Here is a 17,430-nt window from a genome sequence, read left to right as displayed (position 1 = left end):
ACCATAGCCAAATACATTTAAACTCAGCTTTTCACAATTCCTGACATTTAATCCTAGTAAAAATTCCCTGTTTTAGGTCAGTTTGGATCACCACTTCATTTTAAGAATGTGAAATGTCAGAATAATAGTTGAGAGAATGATTTATTTCAGCTTTTATTTCTTTCATCACATTCCCAGTAGTTCAGAAGTTTACATACACTCAATTAGTATTTGGTAGCATTGCCTTTTAAATTGTTTAACTTGGGACAAACGTTTTGGGTAGCCTTCCACAAGCTTCCCACAATAAGTTAGGGGAATTTTGGCCCATTCCTCCTGACAGAGCTGGTGTAACTGAGTCAGGTTTGTAGGCCTCCTTGCTCGCACATGCTTCTTCAGTTCTGCCCACAAATTTTCTATAGGATTGAGGTCAGGGCTTTGTGATGGCCACTCCAATACATTGACTTTGTTGTCCTTAAGCCATTTTGCCACAACTTTGGAAGTATGCTTGGGGTCATTGTCCATTTGGAAGACCCATTTGCGACCAAGCTTTAACTTCCTGACTGATGTCTTGAGATGTTGCTTCAATATATCCACACAATTTTCCTTCCTCATGATACCATCTATTTTGTGAAGTGCACCAGTCTCTCCTGCAGCAAAGCACCCCCACAACATGATGCTGCCACCCCCGTGCTTCACGGTTGGGATGATGTTCTTCGGCTTGCAAGCCTCCCCTTTTTCCTCCAAACATAACGATGGTCATTATGGCCAAACAGTTATATTTTTGTTTCATCAGACCAGAGGACATTTATTCAAAAAGTACAATCTTTGTCCCCATGTGCAGTTGCAAACCGTAGTCTGGCTTTTTGATGGTGGTTTTGGAGCAGTGGCTTCTTCCTTGCTGAGCGGCCTTTCAGGTTATGTCGATATTGGACTCGTTTTACTGTGGATATAGATACTTTCGTACCTGTTTCCTCCAGCATCTTCACAAGGTCCTTTGCTGTTGTTCTGGGATTGATTTGCACTTTTCGCACCAAAGTATGTTCATCTCTAGGAGACAGAACGTGTCTCCTTCCTGAGCGGTATGACGGTTGTGTGGTCCCATGGTGTTTATACTTACGTACTATTGTTTTTACAGATTAACATGGTACCTTCAGGAGTTTGGAAATTGCTCCCAAGGATGAACCAGACTTGTGGAGGTCTACAATTCTCTTTCTGAGGTCTTGGCTGATTTATTTTCTTTTCCCATGATGTCAAGCAAAGAGGCACTGAGTTTGAAGGTAGGCCTTGAAATACATCCACAGGTACACCTCCAATTGACTCAAATGATGTCAATTAGCCTATCAGAAGCTTCTAAAGCCATGACATAATTTTCTGGAATTTTCCAAGCTGTTTAAAGGCACAGTCATCTCAGTGTATGTAAACTTCTGACCCACTGGAATTGTGATACAGGGAAATATAAATGAAATAATCTGTCTGTAAACAATTGTTGGAAAAATGACTTGTGTCATGCACAAAATAGATGTCCTAACCGACTTGCCAAAACTATAGTTTGTTAACAAGAAATTTGTGGAGTGGTTGAAAAACGAGTTTTAATGACTCCAACCTAAGTGTATGTAAACTTCCGACTTCAATTGTACTGTATATAGTGCAATACCTTCGCTCTGGTTAAAAGTAGTGCACTATATAGGGAATTGGGTGTCATTTGGGATGCAAGCCTATGTTTCTTTTTCTTCACATTTCTCTGAGAACCTCTCAACAGGAAGAGATAAATACATTAAGACGTCAGGACTCTTCACTTCTTCTAAACTCCCAAAAACATTTGGGAGAGAGTGCAAGACTAGGGAGTGTGGGAGGACGAAAGTAGTGGTCGTGTCTGAAAAGGCCCCCTATTCACTACTGTACACTACTTTTGATGAGGACCTATAGGGCTTTGGTTCAAAGTAGTGCACTACATACAGAGGGAATAGGGTGCCATTTAAAAACACAGACTAGAGAAGGAGGATTTTTGACAGGAATCCAACGGAGCGACTTATCCAGAGAAATTAGGCAGGAACTCTCCAAACTCTGCCTCATTGTCAGGGAAGAAGCCTACTGAATCCTCTTTGGATCATTTTGTATCATCCCAGCTAATATTTAATTCTTTCAACTCAACTGAGTGAGAGGGGTAGCATGAGGATCAGAGGGAATATAACTGAAAATAACTTCTGAAAGAAATTAGGCCTGTGGTGTGAAAAGACACCCAATACTTTAGACAAGAGCAGTCAACAGTAGTGCCCTACAGAGGGAATAGGGTGCCATAATGCCCTACAGAGGGAATAGGGTGCCATAGTGCCCTACAGAGGGAATAGGGTGCCATAGTGCCCTACAGAGGGAATAGGGTGCCATAGTGCCCTACAGAGGGAATAGGGTGCCATAGTGCCCTACAGAGGGAATAGGGTGACATCGTGCCCTACAGAGGGAATAGGGTGCCATAGTGCCCTACAGAGGGAATAGGGTGCCATAGTGCCCTACAGAGGGAATAGGGTGCCATAGTGCCCTACAGAGGGAATAGGGTGCCATAGTGCCCTACAGAGGGAATAGGGTGCCATAGTGCCCTACAGAGGGAATAGGGTGCCATAGTGCTCTACAGAGGGAATAGGGTGCCATAGTGCCCTACAGAGGGAATAGGGTGCCATAGTGCCCTACAGAGGGAATAGGGTGCCATAGTGCCCTACAGAGGGAATAGGGTGCCATAGTGCCCTACAGAGGGAATAGGGTGCCATAGTGCTCTACAGAGGGAATAGGGTGCCATAGTGCCCTGTAGAGGGGATAGGGTGCCATAGTGCTCTACAGAGGGAATAGGGTGCCATAGTGCTCTATAGAGGGAATAGGGTGCCATAGTGCCCTACAGAGGGAATAGGGTGCCATAGTGCCCTACAGAGGGAATAGGGTGCCATAGTGCCCTACAGAGGGAATAGGGTGCCATAGTGCTCTACAGAGGGAATAGGGTGCCATAGTGCCCTACAGAGGGAATAGGGTGCCATAGTGCCCTGTAGAGGGAATAGGGTGCCATAGTGCCCTACAGAGGGAATAGGGTGCCATAGTGCCCTACAGAGGGAATAGGGTGCCATAGTGCCCTACAGAGGGAATAGGGTGCCATAGTGCCCTACAGAGGGAATAGGGTGCCATAGTGCCCTACAGAGGGAATAGGGTGCCATAGTGCCCTACAGAGGGAATAGGGTGCCATAGTGCCCTACAGAGGGAATAGGGTGCCATAGTGCTCTACAGAGGGAATAGGGTGCCATAGTGCTCTACAGAGGGAATAGGGTGCCATAGTGCTCTACAGAGGGAATAGGGTGCCATAGTGCTCTATAGAGGGAATAGGGTGCCATAGTGCTCTATAGAGGGAATAGGGTGCCATAGTGCCCTACAGAGGGAATAGGGTTCCATTTGAGACCTAACCCTGTACTTATTTCATTTTTTGATCCTAGAAACAACTGCACAGTCACCTGTTTAGTTCAGTCAGCTACGCTGGCAAAGAGTCTTTAGAGTCACACAAGTAATTGCATTTTCAACTCATTTAATAGATTTTTTGCACACTTACAATCAGGGGATCTTAGAATACCCATCAGGGGGAGGATCTTAGAACACCCACCAGGCGGAGGATCTTAGAATACCCACCAGGGGGAGGATCTTAGAACACCCACCAGGGGGAGGATCTTAGAACACCCACCAGGGGGAGGATCTTAGAACACCCACCAGGGGGAGGATCTTAGAACACCCACCAGGGGGAGGATCTTAGAACACCCATCAGGGGGAGGATCTTAGAACACCCACCAGGGGGAGGATCTTAGAACACCCACCAGGGGGAGGATCTTAGAACACCCACCAGGGGGAGGATCTTAGAACACCCACCAGGGGGAGGATCTTAGAACACCCATCAGGGGGAGGATCTTAGAACACCCACCAGGGGGAGGATCTTAGAACACCCATCAGGGGCGGGATCTTAGAACACCCACCAGCATTACTACTGTAGCCTACCTACATGTTTTCCTATGCTACACATACATGAGTTGTCGACAAATTCAATAGCAAACAGACAATCAGTCAGTGCTCTCATCAATGAAGTTGGCCTCACTCAGTCACCATGACATACAGTATTGGGTGGCGTCCCAAAATGGCACCCTATTCCCTCTGTAGTGCACTATATAGGGAATAGAATGCAACTTCGGAGGCACCCTTGGATTTATCCACCACATAACAAATGAACGGCATCTATTAAATATGATGCTCATACCATATTACTGACACTATAATCTACTGATATGAGTCTCATACCATATTACTGACACTATAATCTACGATATGAGTCTCATACCATATTACTGACACTATAATCTACTGATATGAGTCTCATACCATATTACTGACACTATAATCTACTGATATGAGTCTCATACCATATTACTGACACTATAATCTACGATATGAGTCTCATACCATATTACTGACACTCTAATCTACTGATATGAGTCTCATACCATATTACTGACACTATAGTCTACTGATATGAGTGTCTTACCATATTACTGACACTATAATCTACTGATATGAGTCTCATACCATATTACTGACACTATAATCTACTGATATGAGTCTCATACCATATTACTGACACTATAATCTACTGATATGAGTCTCATACCATATTACTGACACTTTAATCTACTGATATGAGTCTCATACCATATTACTGACACTATAATCTACTGATATGAGTCTCATACCATATTACTGACACTATAATCTACTGATATGAGTCTCATACCATGAAATGACATGCAGGGCTGTAGTTGTAGTACAATAAACAGATGTGAGAGTTCCAGAGTCCCGTCTTCTGTGATGATTCTGCCTGACAGAACCACAAACCCATTCTGACACTATCCAGACACACTGTGACTAACTGTGAACCGGAGACGCAGCGATAGTCCTTTCCTTCTGTACACACTGATACACCAATAGAAAATCACTGACATCGTGACTACTAATTTGTTCCACAACAAGCATTAGCTAGCTGAAACTGCACCTTTGTTGATGGAGCTTGTGATCGTGATGGAGCTTGGTGAGCTGATTGCGGTGTATCCCATTGGCCCTGAGGTTGGTTAGTTGCTTGAACAGGTGATGTAGCCTTTAGCTTGACAGGCTAACCATGACTTCACACGGTTAGCCACATGGGGTGGGTCTAAAGTGTCCCCTGCCGTGACTGAGATTTGAACCCCAACCTGGTTAACACACGTGCATATCACAAAAAGACACTGTGAACACATCACAAACCCTTGACAAATGTGGCCTCGTTTTGTGCTAGATTCACTGTGCTCTGCTATACATGCTGGCAATACAGTGGCCTTGATTTCTTCATTTTCTTTAATACAGTACATGATTGTCGTAGAGAGTGCTACAGTCTATTAGTCTTTAGCTCATACCCTGCAAAGAAATGGAGCCCTCCATCCCTGTTTCTCTCTCTCTTCCTGTCCCTTGTATATAGCCTCGCTATTGTTTTTATTGTGTTCCTATTTCCTGTGTTACTATTTCCTGATTGCCTTGTCACTTTGATGCCTACCCACATGTAATACTGTAATACCTCAACTACCTCGTACCCCTGCACATTGACTCAGTACTGGTACTCCTTATAAATAGCCTCATAACTACCCTGTACCCCTGCACATTGACTCAGTACTGGTACTCCTTATAAATAGCCTCATAACTACCCTGTACCCTGCACATTGACTCAGTACTGGTACTCCTTATAAATAGCCTCATAACTACCTCGTACCCCTGCACATTGACTCAGTACTGGTACCCCTGCACATTGACTCAGTTTGTGTAATTGTGGTAAATGTGTTATTATTTCCTTATGTACATTTTTCCAAATATTTGTCTTAATTTTTAACTCTGCACTGTTGGGAATGGGCTTGTAAATAAGCACTTCACTGTAAAGTCTACACCTGTTGTATTCGGCGTATGTGACCAATACAATTTGATTTGTATTGCTCGCTCCCTCCCTCTCCTTAGAGACGGTACTTCCTCAGCAGTTCTTGTTGCCACATGTACTTCCTCTCCGGGAAGCGTTCAGGAATCCTGATCCTGTGGAAGTCCTGGATGCAGCTCTCCAGCTCCTGCTCCGGGGTTAACTTCTCCTTGTTGGCTTTCCTCTTGGCTGCAGCCTCGCGGTGCTCCCTGATCCCCATGGTCCTCACCCGGAGCAGGTCCGTCTTCCTCCTCACCTCCGACGGCTGGAGCAGCTGAACGGGCCCTTTAGGGAAGGAGGAGGAAGGAGAGAGAAGAAGACATTTTATTAGACAGACACCTTTCAAAGCACCCAAAGTCACCCAAGGGATACAAAAAGGAGGTACACCCACACCTTTCTTCAGTGGCCGGTCCAGGGTCTGGGCGACGGGGTGAGGCTGACGGCTGACGGAACCACAGATGACAGTGCCCTGAGGGGAGCTGGCTTCTGATTGGGTCTCGGAGCAGGAAGTAGAGAGCTCGTTCAAAGATGTGCCGCTCTCTCCCTCGCGCTCACTCTTGTGGCTCTTGCAGCAGCAGTCGCAGTGGGACGAAGACCACCTGGATGGGCCACCTGGAGAAGAGACACACACACACACACACACACACACACACACACACACACACACACACACACAGAGTTTCATCTTGAATAAGCAAAATTCTCCTAAAAACTGATTTCCATAACTGAAGTGACAGAAGTAGATAGAGACTGCAGGCTACAGTTCACAAATGACATATTGAATTCATCAGTTATCATAGACGTGAATAAATTGTTGTGACAAGAGAATCCTCACACAATACATTATTATTAGCTAACGCTCTCTCAGCCTACACTGACAGATGTGTAATCAAACAGACCGGTTACTGAACAGACAAACCCTGACAGATGTATAATGGAATGTCATCAAGACATCTTCCACAGGATGTAGGGAGAGTGGCAGCATCACTGACCTTTCATTACGGAGTGTGTGTGTGTGTGTGTGTGTGTATATAGAGGTGAGGGGTTTTAAACATTTCTCTTTCAGTTAAAGAAAGCTACAGCTCTGACCTCTTCTAGTTCTCCTCTAGACCTCCTCTACACCTCCTCCTCTACACCTCCTCCTCTACACCTCCTCCTCTAGTTCTCATCTAGACCTCCTCCTCTAGACCTCCACTAAGCCTCCTCTAGACCTCCTCCTCTAGACCTCCACTAAGCCTCCTCCTCTACACCTCCTCCTCTACACCTCCTCCTCTACACCTCCTCCTCTAGACCTCCTCCTCTAGACCTCCTCCTCTAGACCTCCTCCTCTAGACCTCCTCCGCTACACCTCCACTACACCTCCTCTAGACCTCCTCTAGACCTCCTCTAGACCTCCTCCTCTAAACCTCCTCCTCTAAACCTCCTCTAGTTCTCCTTTAGACCACCTCTAGACCTCCTCCTCTAGACCTCCTCCTCTAGACCTCCTCCTCTATTTCTCCTCTAGACCACCTCCTCTAGACCTCCTCCTCTAGACCTCCTCCTCTAGTTCTCCTCCTCTAGTTCTCCTCCTCTAGTTCTCCTCTAGTTCTCCTCTAAACCTCCTCTAGACGACCTCCTCTACACCTCCTCTAGACCTCCTCCTCTAGACCACCTCCTCTAGACCACCTCCTCTAGACCACCTCCTCTAGACCACCTCCTCTAGACCTCCTCTAGACCTCCTCCTCTAGACCTCCTCTAGTTCTCCTTTAGACCTCCTCTAGACCTCCACTAAACCTCCTCTAGTTCTCCTCTAGACCTCCACTAAACCTCCTCTAGTTCTCCTCTAGACCTCCTCTAGACAGCCTAACACCCTCCGTTCCCTTCGTACCCACTTCTCGTCCTCGCCTCTGAAACCAAAGTCAGTCTGAATTTGTCCTACATGCCCACTAGACATTTCTCATTAAAACCATCACTGTAGCAACTTTATACAGTACACACAGATTCTCTCTCTCTCCCTCTCCCGCTCTCCCTCTCCCCAAAGAGGGTTCTACGTGGAACCAAAAAGGGTTTTCCTATGGGGACAGCCAAATAACCCTTTTGGAACCCTTTTTTCTATCAGTATACATAGTGAACTACTTTTGACGATGTTTAGGGAATAGGTTGTCATTTGGGACGAAACCTAAGACATCATTAATCCTGGGTGTTACACATGCAGTAGCAGCAGAATGAGGTTGCTGAGATGGGGGAGGAACGAAGTGTGTGCGTGTGTGCGTGCGTGTGTGTGTGTGTATGGGTCAGACTGTTTTTTTGACCTGCTGTCAGTGAGGATTGATACGAGCAGTAAATCTGACAGTGGTTCAACTGCCTGTGGATATGCCCTTACACACACACACACACACACACACACACACACACACGCACAAACACACTCACACAAAGACACACACACACACTCACACAAAGACACACACACAATCACACAAAGACACACACACAGCCTCTGGATATGCTCTGAATAGGATGTTTTTCAGTAGACGTCTTACCAAGGTAAAATGTGTCTTCTGAACCTGAGGCCAGACTAGCAAATGAAAGAAGGCCAAGGTGCTGGGAAGGTTAGGTGGAAAACAGAAGACTACGACTGGGAAGGTTAGGAGGAAAACAGAAGACTACAGCTGGGAAGGTTAGGAGGAAAACAGAAGACTACAGCTGGGAAGGTTAGGAGGAAAACAGAAGACTACAGCTGGGAAGGTTAGGAGGAAAACAGAAGACTACAGCTGGGAAGGTTAGGAGGAAAACTGAAGACTACAGCTGGGAAGGTTAGGAGGAAAACTGAAGACTACAGCTGGGAAGGTTTGTAGGAAAACAGAAGACTACAGCTGGGAAGGTTAGGAGGATTACATGGACGGGGGAACCTCATCCTAGATCAGCATTCCTACTCTGAGATGCTTTGTGAATACAGGCCCTGGCTTTGTGGCTTTACAGACTACAAGCTTTCAATTATTCATTTATTTTCAGATTTGTTTTATATTCACGCATGTCTTTGAGGACCTTGTATCTGCCCTGAAGAAACATTATTCCATTTCAACGTTCCAATTTATGTTTTTTCATTTTCTATATCCTGGAAGGGAAGACATCCCCAATGACTTCTCTCTGATCTCCATGGCTTACAGGAATAAAACTATATAAAACAATAATACACCTACTCAAGCATAGACAGTGTAAATGGACATGTAATTGTTTTCCCCATACAAGGCTCTAGTGTCAACAGCAATAACATGTCTCAAAATGAGTAATCATTGGGCCATTACCTGCAGACAGTGTTTACGTCCCAAATAACACCCTATTCCCGACACAGTGCACTGCTTCTGTCCAGGGCTCATTGAGCTCTGGTCAAAAGTAGTGCACTATATAGAGAATAGGGTGTCATTTGGTATGCAAGCCCAGTGCATACATCAATTGATATGAACAGGGAGTTTAGTTCAACAGGGATTTGAGCCTCTCAGCTTTTTACTGTAATAACAGCCTCATCTCTGCATAGTGATGTGACTGCATTAGTCTGATAGCAGAGAGAGAGTTTCCCATGCCAATAAAGCCCCTTGAATTGAATTGAGAGAGAGGCTAACAGCTTTTTAATGGCTAATCCATGGCTGAGTCCCAAATGGTACCCTAGTCCCTATTTAGTCTACTACTTTTGATCAAGGCCCTATGAGTCCTGGTCAGAAGTAGGGCACTGTAATAGGGAATAGGGTGCCATTTGGGATGGGAACTGAGTAAAGAGGCAAATCAGACCATCAATGTCTCCTCATAGAGAGAATCAGACTGCATTGGGAGCCGTGCCCACCAACACCCAAAGAGGGGGGAGGGCGGGAGGGAGGGAAACAGAGAGGTAGGGAGAGAGAGAAACAGGGGGGGAGGGAGGGAGAAACAGACGGGGGAGAGGGAGAGAAACAAAGAGGGAGAGAGAGAAACAAAGAGGGAGCAAGAGAGAAACAGGGAGGGAGAGAGAAACAAAAAGGGAGGAAGGGAGAGAGAGAGAAACAGAGGGAGGGAGGGAGAAACAGAGGAGGAAGGGAGAGAGGGAAACGGAGAGAGGGAGAGAAACGGTTGAAGAGGGAGGGAGGGAAACAGAGGGGGGGCAGGGAGGGAGAGAAACAGAGAGGGAGGGAGAGAGATAAAGAGAGGGAGGGATGGAGAGAAACAGAGGGAGGGATGAGAGAAACAGAGGGAGGGAGAGAAACAAGGAGGAAAAGAGAGAAACAGAGGGAGTGAGGGGGGAGGGAGAGAAACAGGGATAGAGGGAGAGAGAGAGCGAATCAAAGATGGAGGGAGGAAGAGAAACGGAGAGAGAGAAACAGATGGAGGGAGAGAGAGAAACATGGAGGGATAGAAGAGTGGATGCTAGTGAGTATTGTTTTAAATGGACGGTCGCTGCATCACATCAACATCATGGTTAATGTAGAGGCAGAGATAAAATATAGTGGTTGGCTAGGAACAAGGCCAGAGACCAAATAATTACATCTCCTCCTCGGAGATGAGCTCTGTACTGAGAAATAACAGAGCATGTCAAATCAGAGTTTATTTATCACGTGTGCCGAATACAACAGGTAGACCTGACAGTGAAATGCTTACTGACAGGCTCTAACCAACAGTGCAATTTCGAATTAAAAAAAAAAGGTATTAGGTGAACAATAGGTAAGTAAAGAAATAAAAACAACAGTAAAAAGACAGTGAAAAATAACAGTAGCGAGGCTATAAAAGTAGCGAGGCTACATACAGACACCGGTTAGTCAGGCTGATTGAGGTAGTATGTACATGTAGATATGGTTAAAGTGACTATGCATATATGATAAACAGAGAGTAGCAGTAGCGTAAAAGAGGGGTTGGGTGGTGGGACACAATGCAGATAGCACGGTTAGCCACTGTGCGGGGGCACTGGTTGGTTGGGCTAATTGAGGTAATATATACAGTTGAAGTCGTAAGTTTACATACACTTAGGTTGGAGTCATTAAAACTCGTTTTTCAACCACTCCACAAATTTCTTGTTAACAAACTGTAGTTTTGCCAAGTCGGTTAGGACATCTACTTTGTGCATGACACAAGTCATTTCTCCAACAATTGTTTACAGACACATTATTTCACTTATAATTCACTGTTCAGGAGTCTTATGGCTTGAGGGTAGAAGCTGTTAAGGAGCCTTTTGGACCTTGACTTGGTGCTCCGGTACTGCTTGCCGTGCGGTAGCAGAGAGAACAGTCTATGACTAGGATGGCTGGAGTCTTTGACAATTTTTAGGGCCTACCTCTGACACCGCCTGGTATAGAGGTCCTGGAGGGCAGGCAGCTTGGTCCCAGTGATGTACTGGGCCGTACGCACTACCCTCTGTAGTGCCTTGTGGTCGTAGGCTGAGCAGTTGCCGTACCAGGCAGTGATGCAACCAGTCAGGATGCTCTCGATGTTGCAGCTGTAGAACCTTTTGAGGATCTGAGGACCCATGCCAAATCTTTTTAGTTTCCTGAGGGGGAATAGGCTTTGTCGTGCCCTCTTCACGACTGTCTTGGTGTGTGGACAACAAGGAACTTGAAGCTCTCGACCTGTTCCACTACAGCCCCGTCGATGAGAGTGGGGGCGTGCTCGGCCCTCCTTTTCCTGTAGTCCACAATCATTTCCTTAGTCTTGGTTACAGGGATAGGTTGTTATTCTGGCACCACCCGGCCAGGTCTCTGACCTCCTCCCTATAGGCTGTTTCGTCATTGTCGGTGATCAGGCCTACAACTGATGTGTCATCAGCAAACTTAATGATGGTGTTGGAGACGTGCCTGGCCATGCTGTCATGGGTGAACAAGGAGTACAGGAGGGGACTGAGCACGCACCCCTGAGGGGCTCCAGTGTTGAGGATTAGCGTGGCAGATGTGTTGCTACCTACCCTCACCACCTGGGGGCGGCCTGTCAGGAAGTCCAGGATCCAGTTGCAGAGGGAAGTGGTTAAGGGCATTCACAAGGGCATTCACCACCCCCTCTGTCTCTTGATCTCTCACTCTCCTAGAAACCCCATAATAGCGTCATACACATTTCAGGGCAGTTACTGTTGAAGGTTTGTTTTCTATACAGAACATCCATGATGGAAACAAACTTTAACAGTACAGAAAAAAACATGTCCTTTCAGGAACTGCATCCATAACCTGACATACATGTTTTAAATCTTTATATCTTTTAATATTTTATATGCCTTGTTCCTAGACGACCGCGCCTTGTTCCTAGATGACCGCGCCTTGTTCCTAGATGACCGCGCCTTGTTCCTAGATGACCGCGCCTTGTTCCTAGACGACCGCGCCTTGTTCCTAGACGACCGCGCCTTGTTCCTAGACGACCGCGCCTTGTTCCTAGACGACCGCGCCTTGTTCCTAGACGACCGCGCCTTGTTCCTAGACGACCGCGCCTTGTTCCTAGACGACCGCGCCTTGTTCCTAGATGACCGCGCCTTGTTCCTAGACGACCGCGCCTTGTTCCTAGACAACCACTACATTAGCTCATAATAATACCTTAAGCAAGAGTAATCTGCTGCTCAAAATCATTATTAAAAAAATTACTTATGATTTTTTTTCAAAAGTAATCTGCTGCTCCACTCCTGACCCAGTCAGACACACCCAGACAGACACACCCAGTCAGACACACCCAGACAGACACACCCAGACAGACACACCCAGACAGACACACCCAGACAGACACACCCAGACAGACACACCCAGATATGCGCACATACACAGTGTGAACTCTGCAGGCCCTAACAGCAGACAATTCCATCCATCATCAGTCTGAAGCCTCAGACAACCAGACCAGCACACAGACACACAGACACACACATATACACACACACACACACACACACACACACACACACACACACACACACACACTGAAGCCTCAGACACCCAGACCTGCCTGTTCTTCAATGTTTAGTTTTCAATGGCAGCCTAGGCCCAGATTCACAAAACCTTCTTAAGAAGACATTTGTTCTTAACTGCATTTCTTTCCTTAACGATAGAAGGTTCTTGGAAATGTTTTTGCTTTATTTCCTGTTTTTCCTTAAGCAAAAAGTTAAGAAGACATTAGATTCTTGAAAATAAAGCTCATGGAAATGGTCTTAATTCCAAGATAACTAAACCCTTGTCTTAAATTCAGTGCAGTGAGAGAATAAGCAATAATAAAAGCAACATGTTTAATTTACTCACAAATTAATCTGAAAAGTTTCAGTATTGACTATTTGAAACCCAAGAACATTTTTCTAGAAACAGTAATCTGTTGCTAGCTCGATAGTTAGTTTAAATTGGTTGACTAGCAACATTGATATTTGAGAAGTTTGTAAGAAAATCATGAAATCTTAAGGTATTGTTGAGGAATTCCACTTACGAACTATCTTATGAACTTATTAATATTTTGTTCTTAAGAAGCTTCTTAAGTTTTTGCGTAAGAAGTGTTTGTGAATCTGGGCCCTGTTGTCTGCCCTCCTCCATCTCTACCAACAAGAAAATAGGTCTGAAACGCAAATAAACCTTTCACAACTCAAAGCTGATTAGGCTGAGTTGGTTAAAAATCTTGCTGAACTTTTTTTTTTTGTTGTTGTGTGTCCTTGTTTCAAATAACAAAGGCTTTTATATACATTACCGCTCAAAAGTTTGGGGTCACATAGAAATGTCCTCGTTTAAAGTTTTTTTTTTTTAAAGTCCATTAAAATAACATGAAATTGATCAGAAATACAGTGTAGACATTGTTAATATTGTAAATGACTATTGTAGCTGGAAATGATCAATGATGAAAACGATCAATTATCCTTTTAAAATTATGAACTTGGATTAGCTAACACAACGTGCCATTGGAACACAGGAGTGATGGTTGCTAATAATGGGCCTCTGTAGATATTCCATAAAAAAAAATCAGCCATTTCCACCTCCAATAGTCATTTACAATATTAACAATGTCTACACTGTATTTCTGGTCAATTTGATGTTATTTTAATGGACACATTTTTTTTTCTTCTTTCAAAGACGAGGAAACTTCTATGTGACCCCAAACTGTTGAACGATAGTGTTCTACAAAACCACTGGTGGCAAAATCAAAACTGAATGCAGTGAATAAACAGAGGGTGTGCATCCTTAATGACACACACACACACACACACACACACACACTTTCTCTCTCTAACACACACATATAAACTACAGACTGTGTCTCTTTGATCAGATATTCTGTCTCCATATTCTCCGTCTGACCCCCTCTGTCTCCAGTGACTCCCTCTGTCTCCAGTGAGTTCCTCCGTCTGACCCCCTCTGTCTCCAGTGAGTTCCTCTGTCTCCAGTGAGTTCCTCCGTCTGACCCCTCTCTGTCTCCAGTGAATTGCTCTGTCTCCAGTGACTCCCTCTGTCTCCAGTGAGTTCCTCTGTCTCCAGTGAGTTCCTCCGTCTGACTCCCTCTGTCTCCAGTGACTCCCTCTGTCTCCAGTGAGTTCCTCCGTCTGACCCCCTCTGTCTCCAGTGACTCCCTCTGTCTCCAGTGAGTTCCTCCGTCTGACCCCCTCTGTCTCCAGTGAGTTCCTCTGTCTCCAGTGAGTTCCTCCGTCTGACCCCCTCTGTCTCCAGTGAATTGCTCTGTCTCCAGTGACTCCCTCTGTCTCCAGTGAGTTCCTTTGTCTCCAGTGAGTTCCTCCGTCTGACTCCCTCTGTCTCCAGTGACTCCCTCTGTCTCCAGTGAGTTCCTCCGTCTGACCCCCTCTGTCTCCAGTGAATTGCTCTGTCTTCAGTGACTCCCTCTGTCTCCAGTGAGTTCCTCCGTCTGACCCCCTCTGTCTCCAGTGAGATCTTCTGTCTCCAGTGACTCCCTCTGTCTCCAGTGAGATCCTCTGTCTCCAGTGAGTTCCTCCATCTGACTCCCTCTGTCTCCAGTGAGTTCCTCCATCTGACCCCCTCTGTCTCCAGTGAGTTCCTCTGTCTCCAGTGACCCCCTCTGTCTCCAGTGGCCCCCTCTGTCTCCAGTGGCCCCCTCTGTCTCCAGTGACTCCCTCTGTCTCCAGTGACTCCCTCCGTCTCCAGTGACTCCCTCTGTCTCCAGTGAGTTCCTCCGTCTGACCCCCTCTGTCTCCAGTGAGTTCCTCTGTCTCCAGTGACTCCCTCTGTCTCCAGTGAGTTCCTCCATCTGACCCCCTCTGTCTCCAGTGGCCCCCTCTGTCTCCAGTGGCCCCCTCTGTCTCCAGTGGCCCCCTCTGTCTCCAGTGAGTTCCTTCATCTGACTCCAGTGAGTTCCTCCATCTGACTCCAGTGAGTTCATCCATCTGACTCCCTCTGACTCCAGTGAGTTCCTCCGTCTGACTCCAGTGAGTTCCTCTGTCTCCAGTGACTCCCTCTGTCTCCAGTGAGTTCCTCCATCTGACTCCCTCTGTCTCCAGTGAGTTCCTCTGTCTCCAGTGAGTCCCTCTGTCTCCAGTGAGTCCCTCTGTCTCCAGTGAGTTCCTCTGTCTCCAGTGAGTTCCTCTGTCTCCAGTGAGTCCCTCTGTCTCCAGTGAGTTCCTCCATCTGACTCCCTCTGTCTCCAGTGAGTTCCTTCATCTGACCCCCTCTGTCTCCAGTGAGTCCCTCTGTCTCCAGTGAGTCCCTCTGTCTCCAGTGAGTCCCTCCATCTGACCCCCTCTGTCTCCAGTGAGTTCATCCATCTGACTCCAGTGAGTTCCTTCATCTGACTCCCTCTGTCTCCAGTGAGTTCCTCCGTCTGACTACAGTGAGTTCCTCCGTCTGTCTCCAGTGAGTTCATCCATCTGACTCCAGTGAGTTCCTTCATCTGACCCCCTCTGTCTCCAGTGAGTTCCTCCGTCTGACTCCAGTGAGTTCCTCCCTCTGTCTCCAGTGAGTTCCTCCCTCTGTCTCCAGTGAGTTCCTCCCTCTGTCTCCAGTGAGTTCCTCCCTCTGTCTCCAGTGAGTTCCTCCGTCTGACTCCAGTGAGTTCCTCCGTCTGACTCCAGTGAGTTCCTCCGTCTGACTCCAGTGAGTTCCTCCGTCTGACTCCAGTGAGTTCCTCCGTCTGACTCCAGTGAGTTCCTCCGTCTGACTCCAGTGAGTTCCTCCGTCTGACTCCAGTGAGTTCCTCTGTCTGACTCCAGTGAGTTCATCCGTCTGACTCCAGTGAGTTCCTTCATCTGACCCCCTCTGTCTCCAGTGAGTTCCTCCGTCTGACTCCAGTGAGTTCCTTCATCTGACCCCCTCTGTCTCCAGTGAGTTCCTCCGTCTGACTCCAGTGAGTTCCTCCGTCTGTCTCCAGTGAGTTCCTCCGTCTGACTCCAGTGAGTTCCTCCGTCTGACTCCAGTGAGTTCCTCCGTCTGACTCCAGTGAGTTCCTCCGTCTGACTCCAGTGAGTTCCTCCGTCTGACTCCAGTGAGTTCCTCCGTCTGACTCCAGTGAGTTCCTCCGTCTGACTCCAGTGAGTTCCTCCGTCTGACTCCAGTGAGTTCCTCCGTCTGACTCCAGTGAGTTCCTCCGTCTGACTCCAGTGAGTTCCTCCGTCTGTCTCCAGTGAGTTCCTCCGTCTGTCTCCAGTGAGTTCCTCCGTCTGTCTCCAGTGAGTTCCTCCGTCTGTCTCCAGTGAGTTCCTCAGTCTGTCTCCAGTGAGTTCCTCCGTCCCTGCCACTGCCTCAGGCCAAGCCTTGTTTACGTGCTTATTAAATCACAAATTAGGCCAGAGTGTCCTTACATGGGGATAAGCTATCTAGCCTGGCAGAGACAGCAGGGATTAATGTCCTTAGACAGGCAGACAGACAGACAGACAGACAGACAGACAGACAGAGACCTATAATACTCAGACAGCTAGCCACAAAAAGTAGGGGTAGTATTCATAGTGTCTCAGTGTAGGAGGGCTGATCTAGGATCAGTCCCCATCTGTCCATGTAATCTCAGTCATTATAATCTAAGGCAAAATGCATCCTAGATCAGCATTAATCTAACACAGGAAGAGCAAGGTTCATTTGAGGAGGTCGCCCCGCCCCCTCCCAGACCTATGGCTAAAGTACATCATTATGTCTCTACAACTGGGTTTAATGATGCCTGGAATAATATGTGCATAGATTAAAATAACTGAATCCTAAATGACCAGCCCACCCACTCTAGAGCAACCCTTAATCACACAAACACACACACAGAGAGAAAGAGAGAGAGAGACACACACACACAGAGAGAGAGACACACACACACACACACACACACACACACACACACACACACACAGAGAGAGAGAGACACACACAGAGAGAGAGAGAGAGAGAGAGAGACACACACACACACAGAGAGAGAGACACACACACACACAGAGAGAGACACACACACACACACACTAATCAGGATGCGTAGCAATGAGAGAAAGAGCTGACGGGACACTGAGATGGTTCCGGAATGATCGGGGGTGGGAACCGCCAGAGGTTGATTTGATT

At 46.7% G+C, this 17,430-nt stretch overlaps 1 protein-coding gene across 1 annotated transcript in view; it reads right to left on the bottom strand.

Annotated features, from left to right (window-relative positions):
* Window positions 1-3,521: 3,521 nt before the first annotated feature.
* The window catches only part of LOC115167531 (BTB/POZ domain-containing protein KCTD16-like), a 31,857-nt gene continuing 17,948 nt past the window's right edge, over window positions 3,522-17,430 (bottom strand). Inside the window, exons 2-3 of the mRNA XM_029722027.1 lie at window positions 6,380-6,598; window positions 3,522-6,271 (exon numbers count right to left, since the gene is read on the bottom strand). Of these exons, the coding sequence (XP_029577887.1) occupies window positions 6,027-6,271; window positions 6,380-6,598 (464 nt within the window). The 3' untranslated portion in view covers window positions 3,522-6,026. The remainder of the gene's footprint in view (window positions 6,272-6,379; window positions 6,599-17,430) is intronic.

This window comes from Salmo trutta, chromosome 3 (genome assembly GCF_901001165.1).
Source record: "Salmo trutta chromosome 3, fSalTru1.1, whole genome shotgun sequence".
Lineage (NCBI taxonomy): Eukaryota > Metazoa > Chordata > Actinopteri > Salmoniformes > Salmonidae > Salmo > Salmo trutta.
Note: the sequence above shows the minus strand (reverse complement) of the source record. Positions and strands in the feature narration are given on the sequence as shown.